General features: G+C 43.6%; 1 protein-coding gene across 2 annotated transcripts in view; it reads right to left on the bottom strand.

Moving 5' to 3' along the window:
* The window catches only part of LOC132129774 (terminal uridylyltransferase 4-like), a 40,734-nt gene extending 38,456 nt beyond the window's left edge, over positions 1-2,278 (bottom strand). Inside the window, exons 1-2 of one of the 2 annotated variants that reach the window (XR_009428576.1) lie at positions 2,078-2,277; positions 375-852 (exon numbers count right to left, since the gene is read on the bottom strand). Coding sequence is in view for 1 of the 2 variants with exons in the window: in XM_059541529.1 (XP_059397512.1) it covers positions 375-789 (415 nt within the window). In the remaining variant the exon portion in view is untranslated. Of the gene's footprint in view, positions 1-374; positions 853-2,077 lie in introns of both variants that reach the window. The other variant, XM_059541529.1, reaches the window with a different exon arrangement.
* Between the last annotated feature and the right edge of the window lie 7,880 nt (positions 2,279-10,158).

The raw sequence follows: 10,158 nt of genomic DNA on the forward strand, positions 1-10,158 counted from the left end.
AGGGTATTGGCAAATACTGATCATTGTTTAAGGCTAGTTGTTCTGTATGCTAGGCATGCTAAAGAATAATGGATACAAATAAGATTTTTTTTTTATAAAACGCATCAATGCACTGGGGCCGTGTGGAGAACTTTGTAATATAGATGGATGTGCTTTATTTGACTTCTTTTGGACTGCCATAATAAAGCTTGGAAAGGCCAGGACAATTTTTATATAACTCTGATTGGATTAGTCTAAAAGAAGACAGTCATATACACCTAGGACGGCTTGAGGGTGAGTAAATCATGGGCTAATTTTCTTTATTTGGGTGAACTATCCCTTTAACCATCTCAAATTGTCCAGATATCATTAGATTATCAATGCCTGTTGCTCACCGGGTATCTTGTCTTTAGCGGTGATGGTGTTGTTGTGTGTAGAGATCTCCTCTGCTGTGCTAGTCAGCGGTGCTGCTCCTCCATCCTTGATCGGTCCACTGTTTCGAACCGGAGTTTTGTTCTCCTGGTTTTGCTGACGGCTTTCACTCGGCTGGGGCTTCCCTTTCCCTCTCTCACCAGAGTTAGTTCTGCCCGTCAGCCTGCGGGCTTTGCCCTTCCCCGGCTCCTGAGGGCTGCTGGTGCGGGTCCTGAAAGCGCTGGGGCTGCCCTGGATCTCCTCTTTCACCCTGGGGATGGCATCTTTGCTTCGGCTCGGGACTTTGGCGCTCTCTCGCTGGGGTTTGGAGGACGGCATCTTTCCCCCGCTCGAGCGGGACGTTTTGACCACCTTCATGGGGCTCTTGGGGTCCTCCATGCCACTCCACTGCTCTCTGGACGAGACTGAAGAAAAGCCCAAAGGGCTCTGGATTGAAGGTTTCTGGAATGGAAACACGACAGAATCTGATTGTGGGGATGCAAAAATATTTGTGCATGTAAAGTTGGAGAAATCAGCAAGAATTTGGCAATATTGGGAAGTGAATACTAGCTTGCAGCGATAGTTTATTTATAGTTATTTTCAAAGCTTCAATGTACTGTCAAAAAAAAACCATTATTTTTTTTTATTTAATTCTAACAAATAGGTTCTTGTTAAAAAAGGTTATTGCATTCACTATATTTATTCAGTGTAAAAACATTTAAAAAAAACATATTTTTTAAAATAAACAATATCGTTTTAAATTGTTATAAATACTCAATTATAATTATTACTATTAAATATGCATTTTGTATCAAAACAAATAGTTAAAAGTAGCTAAATGTTATTATTACAGTTAGTGTATGTAATCAGTGTTAATATGCATATTAAAACCACATCAATAAAATAACATTGTATAAAAAAAATCAAAATGCTAAATTATTATATATTATAAACAGAAATATTTATAGCTAAATAAAAAAAAATATATTTTATATATATATACATACACTGGATATTTTAGTAAAAGCAGTGTCAGACCACATAATGCATACAATATTAAAATTATTACAGAATAATTGCAATCATCATTAATAAATGGTTCCCTGCTTAATTCTTAAGAATCAAAAACATGCACCTCAGTAAATCCATTCAATAACTACACATTAAATGTGTAACACATAATAACTATAAGCTTAATAAATGAAGGAATTACATAGCATATTTAAAAAGAATTACAGAGTAAAATCTGAAATGCACAACAAAACTAATGCACAATTTAAATATCCATCCCTTAACTTGGTCCTAATATCAAGTTTAATGACCTGTAGGCCAGAACAAACACAAAACTAGAGGTTTACAGGACCTAGTCACACATTAGAGTCCAGCACTGATATTGTATCCTAAATGTCATTGCGTCCTCCTGATTTTCTACTTGCACTGTAAAAGGTAATTGCATGTAACCTTGCAATGATTAAACACTAGGAATGGATCATTATCTGCATACTTGCATGCTGAACACTTTTGCATGCAACTAATAAACAGTTAGAGCTGTGTCTTATTCACAAAACTCTAATTTTGTAGTAATACCCCCAAACTTTGGTCAATGTATTGACACTTAGCTCGTGCGCTGCGCTACTAAAGCCTCGCGGACCTTCTCCTCACCTGTGTATTCACTGCTCGAGCTTACCTAGATTACTAATGTGCAGCAGATCAACAGAACATGCTGAGAACGATCACGCGGAGCGGCGACGGGTCGCGTTAAAAGCCATGTATCCCGGCTCTGATGTTGTTGTTATTGTTGTTGTTGTTGTTTTCGGCCCTGCTCGAGACGCTGAGCGGACGCGCCATGTTACCTCTGCTCGCGCGCTGGATTGTGGGCCGCGTCAGTGCTGCGACGCGACGCTTCCGCGCGTCATAACTACGTTGACGCCTACAGGCGGCGCGATGCGGTCCAAGCAACAGAAATACTAAATCACTAAAAAAAAAAGAAACAAAAAGAATACTCTCGTCACATATATTGTGTATCAACATTATTATTATGACTAGGCCTATTAACAATAATTAATCGATGCATATATTCCAAAAACTAAATAGCACTATTTTAGATATTAAATATTGAAATGCTATTTATAATAAAATATTTGGTTAAATAATAATAATAAATTATTATTATAATCATATATGTAAATAAATATGACTAGATAAATATAACCAAATAACTAGAGGGATACAATGAATTGAAGGTTTTTACCATGTGTTTTCGTATAAAAATATTTTAAGCTGTAATTAACATTCATCAGGTTAAAACGCATAATTTTCGTGTTTTGCTAACAGCAGCAGGTAGATCGATGTTTGTTTATTTAGTAAATATGACTAATTATTTTGAAGCTAAACTGCTTCAAATAGCTTAATAAATAATTCACTTATTATTAGTATTATTGCATTCAATATCTGCATTCAGCAAAAATGCATATTAAAAACACATCTATAAAATAAATAACAGTAAAATAATGCTAAGTTATTATACAAAAGAGATTAGGCCTTTAGCTCAATAAATAGCTGCTTATAATAATTATAATTATATAATTATAAATATCTGCATTTAGTGCATTTAAAATGAATAGCCTAAAAATATATAAAATAAATAACATGATATTAATTTATGAATTTAATTTAAATATTTTTTTCCAAAGATCTTATTAAAACAACAGTTATAGTATGATAGTATGTAAAATATTAGAAATTTGTATCTGAAAACATGCATATAACCAACGTTCATGGAAGAACAACCTTTAACAATAATGTTGCATTACCATGTGTTTTTCTCATGCATGCTTTAATGGGTGTTACTTCAGTATTTCCCTTAATAATCTAAGCAGCAAGCTGGAGTTGTGCTTCATTCATTCATTCTGTGTCTACGTGGCAGTAAATCTCAGCTCCTGCTGTGGATGTCAGCGGCAAGGGAACACTTCGGAATAACTTTCATTAATGTTAACATGCACTGTTGCATAATACGTCTAAGATAAGTACTGCACATGATTAAAAATAATTGATTTGGAACTGCTGATCAGTCCAGCATTATTTTTTGTTAAGTTTACAAACAGAATAATTTATTTTAAAGTTTTACGTGCTGTAATGTAGAACATTATGGAAGGCCTCGTGCTGTACTTCCCTGTTTTATTAAAAACTTAATTTATTTATGCAAAAATATTTTAATGTATGGTTACATGTATATGCACAACTCATTTTGAGTCACTAGGTGTCGATGTTGAATAACTTTGAAATGCTGTTCTTAAATCCTCTAAAAGTCTCTCTAAACAATCAAGAACACTTTATTATATTATATTATATTATATTATATTATATTATATTATATTATATTATATTATATTATATTATATTATATTGAATCTGAGCAAATATTTTAGTTCAAATACTATAGTTTCATTGATGTTGGTGTAATCAAATGGTTAATTCAGTCATATCAGCCATAAGGAATAGTTTAATCAAAAATGGAAATTTTCATAAAATTTACTCACCCTCAGGCCATACAAGATGATTTTGTTTCTTCATCAGAACAGAATTCAGTGTTATGCCACTTGTTCTCCAATGGATGCTCTGCAGTGAATGGGTGCCGTCAGATTGAGAGTCCAAACAGCTGATAAAAATATCACAATAATCCACACCACTCCAGTCCATCAGTTAACATCTATGAAGTTAAAATCTGTGTTTGTTAGAAACAAATACATCATTTTAAACATCACTTCTATCTAAAATATGAGTCCGTGATCCTTAATAACGATTCCTCCAGTGAAAAGTCCATCACCTGCTGTTTTTCTCCCATCCAAATCCACCCACATATTTGTTTAGAACGGTTTCACTTGTAAACTGTGCTTGATCTGTGCAGATTTCACTTTTCACCTTAATGATTGATTTGTTTCTTACAAACACACAGCTTTACTCTTCACAAGATGTTAACTGATGGACTGGAATGGTGTGGATTACTTGTGAATTTGGTGTGTGTGTTTGGTGTCACAGTGTCTGGGTTGTGTTCCCTGGGTTTCCACTAGGTGTCCTCCTTTCCCACGGTGTCTGTCACCTTATCACTTCCTGTTCCCTTATTTGGTCACCTTCCTCCTTGTTTGAGTTAATTGATTGTTCCCCACCTGTCTCCAGTTCCCTCATCATCCTTCTGTGTAATTATACCCGGTCTGTCTGAGTCTGTGTCACGGAGTCCTTGTCTAAATGTTTGATGATATCCGTAGTCTTGCCATTTCCGTGTGTTCTGTTCTGTTTCATGTTGTTTGGATACTCTGGTTTTGACCCTGCCTGGACTGTTTACCCTTTTGGATTTGCCCTCAATAAAACATCATACCTGCACTTGGATCTCTACTTGTTTCCTGTATCACCGAACGTGACAGAAGGACTCCGTCACCTTGAGATCCAGCGGTATGTCGATTAACGCTTCTTCCCCAGCCACCGAGCAGGAGAGAAGCAATCGGTTTGAGGGAACCCGCCTGGTCGTGTTTCGAGGGACCAGGGGAGGTCGCCGAGGAGGAGGTGGGCGAGAGGAAGCTCAGAATCGCTCTCCACCATGGCCCCCCTTCGACTCGGGGCTCACGTGGGAGGGACCAGAGCCGCCGTCTCACCAGGGCAGAAGGAGAAAGCCAGCAACACTGCCCATGATGGCCGCCAACCCAACGCCGCTGCGGTGCATGGCCACCAACCCCGCACCATGAGGCAAGATGGAAGCCAGCCTCACACCACAGTGCAAGATGGCTGCCAGCTCAGCACCAACACCCAAGATGGCCGCTGACACCTTTCTCGATTACTTCGAGATGTTATCAAAGATCCAAGAGATTCCCAAGACAGTTCACGTCATGGCTGCTGAGCCAGCGCCTCAGCACAAGATGGCCGCCAGCCCAGCGCCACAGCACAAAATGGCCACCAGCCCAGAGCCACAGCACAAGATGGCCACCAGCTCAGCGCCACAGCACAAGATGGCCACCAGCCCAGCGCCACAGCACAAGATGGCCACCAGCCCAGAGCCACAGCACAAGATGGCCGCCAGCCCAGCGCCACAGCACAGGATGGCCGCCAGCTTAGAGCCACAGCACAAGATGGCCGCCAGCTTAGAGCCACAGCACAGGATGGCCGCCAGTTTAGAGCCACAGCACAGGATGGCCACCAGTTTAGAGCCACAGCACAGGATGGCCACCAGCTTAGAGCCACAGCACAAGATGGCCGCCAGCCCAGCGCCACAGCACAAGATGGCCGACTCAACGCCTGAGTCTCCAGACAAGGTGCCACCAACTCGCCATCATAGAGGGCGGAGGAGGAGGAGACAGGCGTCTACCATTCCTCACAGCCCGGAGAACGTTCCCGAGCGGGGCGCTGCCGTCCAGGAGGACGTTCCCGAGCGGACTGCTGCCGTCCAGGAGGACATTCCCTAGGCGGTGCCCGATGCTGTTCCGGAGGCCGAGGCGGTGCCCGATGCTGTTCCGGAGGCTGAGGTGGTGCCCGATGCCGAGGCAGTGTCCGTTGCTGTTCTGGAGGCCGAGGCGGTGCCCGATGCTGTTCCGGAGGCCGAGGCGGTGCCCGATGCCGCTCCCGAGTCAAGTCAGATTCCTGTTGACCTTCCCAAGTCAAGTCAGGTGCCCGTTGACTTTCCAGAGTTGAGTCAGTTCCCGGTTGACCCTCTAGAGTCGAGTCAGGTGTTCATGGACCCTCCAGAGTCAGGGTTAGTCACCGTCGACCATCCAGAGTCAGGGTTAGTTACCGTTGACCCTCCAGAGTCAGGGCTAGTTCCTGTTGACCCTCCAGAGTCGAGTCATGTTCCAGTTGTTCCTCTCGAATCAAGTCAGATTCCTGTTGACCTTCCCGAGTCGATTCAGGTGCCCATCGACTTTCCAGAGTTGAGTCAGTTCCCGGTTGACTCTCCTGAGTCGAGTCAGATGTTCATGGACCCTCCAGAGTCAGGGCTAGTTCCTGTTGACCCTCCAGAGTCAGGGCTAGTTCCTGTTGACCCTCCAGAGTCAGGGCTAGTTCCTGTTGACCCTCCAGAGTCGAGTCAGGGCTAGTTCCTGTTGACCCTCCAGAGTCGAGTCAGGGCTAGTTCCTGTTGACCCTCCAGAGTCGAGTCAGGGCTAGTTCCTGTTGACCCTCCAGAGTCGAGTCAGGGCTAGTTCCTGTTGACCCTCCAGAGTCGAGTCAGGTTCCAGTTGACCCTCCAGAGTCGAGTCAGGTTCCAGTTGACCCTCCAGAGTCGAGTCAGGTTCCAGTTGACCCTCCAGAGTCGAGTCAGGTTCCAGTTGACCCTCCAGAGTCGAGTCAGGTTCCAGTTGACCCTCCAGAGTCGAGTCAGGTTCCAGTTGACCCTCCAGAGTCGAGTCAGGTTCCAGTTGACCCTCCAGAGTCGAGTCAGGTTCCAGTTGACCCTCCAGAGTCGAGTCAGGTTCCAGTTGACCCTCCAGAGTCGAGTCAGGTTCCAGTGAACTCTCCAGAGTCGAGTCAGGTTCCAGTGAACTCTCCAGAGTCGAGTCAGGTTCCAGTGAACTCTCCAGAGTCGAGTCAGGTTCCAGTGAACTCTCCAGAGTCGAGTCAGGTGTTCGTGGACACTTCAGAGTCAGGGCTAGTCACCGATGACCTTCCAGAGTCAGGGCTAGTCACCGATGACCTTCCAGAGTCAGGGCTAGTCACCGATGACCTTCCAGAGTCAGGGCTTGTCACCGCTGACCTTCCAGAGTCAGGGCTAGTCACCGCTGACCTTCCAGAGTCAGGGCTAGGTACCATGGACTTTCCTGAGACAGGGCTAGGTACCATGGACTTTCCTGAGACAAGGCTGGTCACCGTTGACCTTTCAGAGTCAAGTCAAGTCACCGGTGATCTTCAAGGACTGTGTCAAGTCACCGGTGATCTTCAAGGACTGTGTCAAGTCACCGTTGATCTTCAAGGACTGTGTCAAGTCACCGGTGATCTTCAAGGACTGTGTCAAGTCACCGGTGATCTTCAAGGACTGAGTCAAGTCACCGGTGATCTTCATGAACTGAGTCAAGTCACCGGTGATCTTCATGAACAAGTGCCAGTCACCAATGATCTTCGCGAGCAGAGTCACGCCAGCACCGATCTTCTGGAGTCCAGTAAAAACACCAGAGGATTACCAGAGCTTCGTCGTTCTGCTGGTCCGGCCGCACAGAGGCCTGATCCGCCCTAGAGGGCTTCTGCCTTGACCACACAGCTGTGGTGGTCTTCTGCTCTGCCCTGGGGGACTCCGGCCTCAACCACACGGCTGTGGTGGTCTTCTGCTCCGCCCTGGGGAGCGTTCGCCCTGACCACACGGTTGTGGTGGTCTTCTGCTCCGCCATGGAGGGTTTCCGCCTTGACCACAGGGGTGTGGTGGTCTTCCGCTCCGCCCTGGAGGACTCTGGCCTTGACCACAGGGCTGTGGTGGTCTTCTGCTCCGCCCTGGGGGACTCCGGCCTCAACCACAGGGGTGTGGTGGTCTTCTGCTCCGCCCTGGGGGGGCTTCATGTTTTTGTTCGTTTTTTGTTTTGTGTGTTCACTCCGGTCCCTGTTCCCCTCTGTTAGTCTGGCCCTCCCCCTGAACCTCCTCCGGTCCTCCTCCCTCCTGGTCTCCCTGTTTTGTGTTTACATTCTGGTGCCTGTTCCCCATGTTTTTCTTTTCTGGCCCTCCCCCCTCCCCCTGAGCCTCCACCTGTCCGCCTCCCTCCTGGTCTCTGTTTTGTGTCTGTCGTGGAGAGTCTGGGAGCCACTCCGTAGAGGGGGGGTACTGTCACAGTGTCTGGGTTGTGTTCCCTGGGTTTCCACTAGGTGTCCTCCTTTCCCACGGTGTCTGTCACCTTATCACTTCCTGTTCCCTTATTTGGTCACCTTCCTCCTTGTTTGAGTTAATTGATTGTTCCCCACCTGTCTCCAGTTCCTTCATCATCCTTCTGTGTATTTATACCCGGTCTGTCTGAGTCTGTGTCACGGAGTCCTTGTCTAAATGTTTGATGATATCCGTAGTCTTGCCATTTCCGTGTGTTCTGTTCTGTTTCATGTTGTTTGGATACTCTGGTTTTGACCCTGCCTGGACTGTTTACCCTTTTGGATTTGCCCTCAATAAAACATCATACCTGCACTTGGATCTCTACTTGTTTCCTGTATCACCGAACGTGACATTTGGACTCTCATGCTGATGGCACCCATTCACTGCAGAGCATCTATTGCTGAGCAAGTGATGTAATATATTTCTCCAAATCTGATTGATTTGGACACTTGTGATCTGAGCACACTTTTAGCAGACAAAACATTGTTTATTATTGTATTCCTAATAACTTTCACTACCTTTACTACCACATGTGCACAACACCTTCTACAACCTACTACTACTGATAAAAAATGAATACATTTGTCTTTAATAGCTCATTGCATGCAATCAGTCATTCCTTTACATTTACATTTACAATTAATCATTTAGCTGATGCTTTTATCTGAAGCGACTTACAAATGAGAACAAAAGAAGCAATCAGATCAACAAGAGAACAACAACAGTATAGAAGTGCCATGACAAGTCTCAGTTAGTCTAGTAAGTGTAGTAGTAGTAGTAGTAAAATGAAATGTCAATTTTAACACTAAACAATGAATACAGTCATGGAAGTGCTTTTATTAACACAGCAGGTTTAGTAGAGACGAGGTGTTTTTCAATCTGTATCAGAAGAACTGATGTTCTAGTTCAAGGGTTGATCAGCACAGGAATCATGTGTAGTTTACATTCATGGAAACATCAAATTTATACAAGGACACGTGTACATTTAATTATCATTGAGAAGATTTAAAGAAAGTGTAGAGGTAAAATAAAGACTCAAGGGCAGGAATAGAAAGACTTCAGTTCGTTTCACTTTAATGTTCTGGTCTTCCCCTGCAACCAGTTTGGTCAGCAAGAGCCCGGCAGCGATAAAGAGATCGACAGCTTTGTGCAGCGATTCTACAGGGTTTCTCTTCCCATCTTCAGCAACATCGCTGTGGAATAGGGGCCAATAATGCTTACAAATATCTTGTGGGTGAGTGCAACAGGTTTGAAGATCACGAGGTCCCAGCTAAATAAAATATGCTCTTATAAAGTTCTCTGAACATTCAGCTTTTTTACCCTTTAAAAGGGTGTTTTTTTTCTTATGCAAATGTTAGAGAGAACGTTCCATTAACATTCTAAATAACATTCCATTAACATTCCAAATAACATTCCATTTACATTCTAAATAACATTCCATTTGATAATTTTTGCGTGGGAGTGTCACTTTTGAATATTTTCTAAATAATGTTTTGAGAATAATTGCAGTGGAATCAGAAAGTATTTAAACACTTAAATCACTCAAAATGTCTGGATGAAAATATCAAATTAAGTGCACACGAACGGTTCATGTGCAATGTCCCCTTCTTTTGTCATTTAAGAGACATAAGTGCTTGAGGAGGCACTTAATTTTCACACAAGATCATGGTCTAATAGCTTATTAATTTGACATGCTGTGCTCTCATCTAAAAGCTGGTAAAACTCTTCTAATTTCAGAGGCGTCTCGGAAAGGGCCGCCCTGGAATTTCTGGAAGTAACTCATCACTGGTGGCAAAGTTGTTGACGCGTGGGGTCCTGAAGTCTCTATCAAAGAAATCCGCCCACGGATAGCGGATATGGTTCAGAGGCTGATTATTAAGAGGAAAGATGAGCTTTAGTCCTTTGAATCTTCTTCAGCTCTGAAAGCTGTAGACACTCAG

This window comes from Carassius carassius, chromosome 46 (genome assembly GCF_963082965.1).
Source record: "Carassius carassius chromosome 46, fCarCar2.1, whole genome shotgun sequence".
Classification (NCBI taxonomy): Eukaryota; Metazoa; Chordata; class Actinopteri; order Cypriniformes; family Cyprinidae; genus Carassius; species Carassius carassius.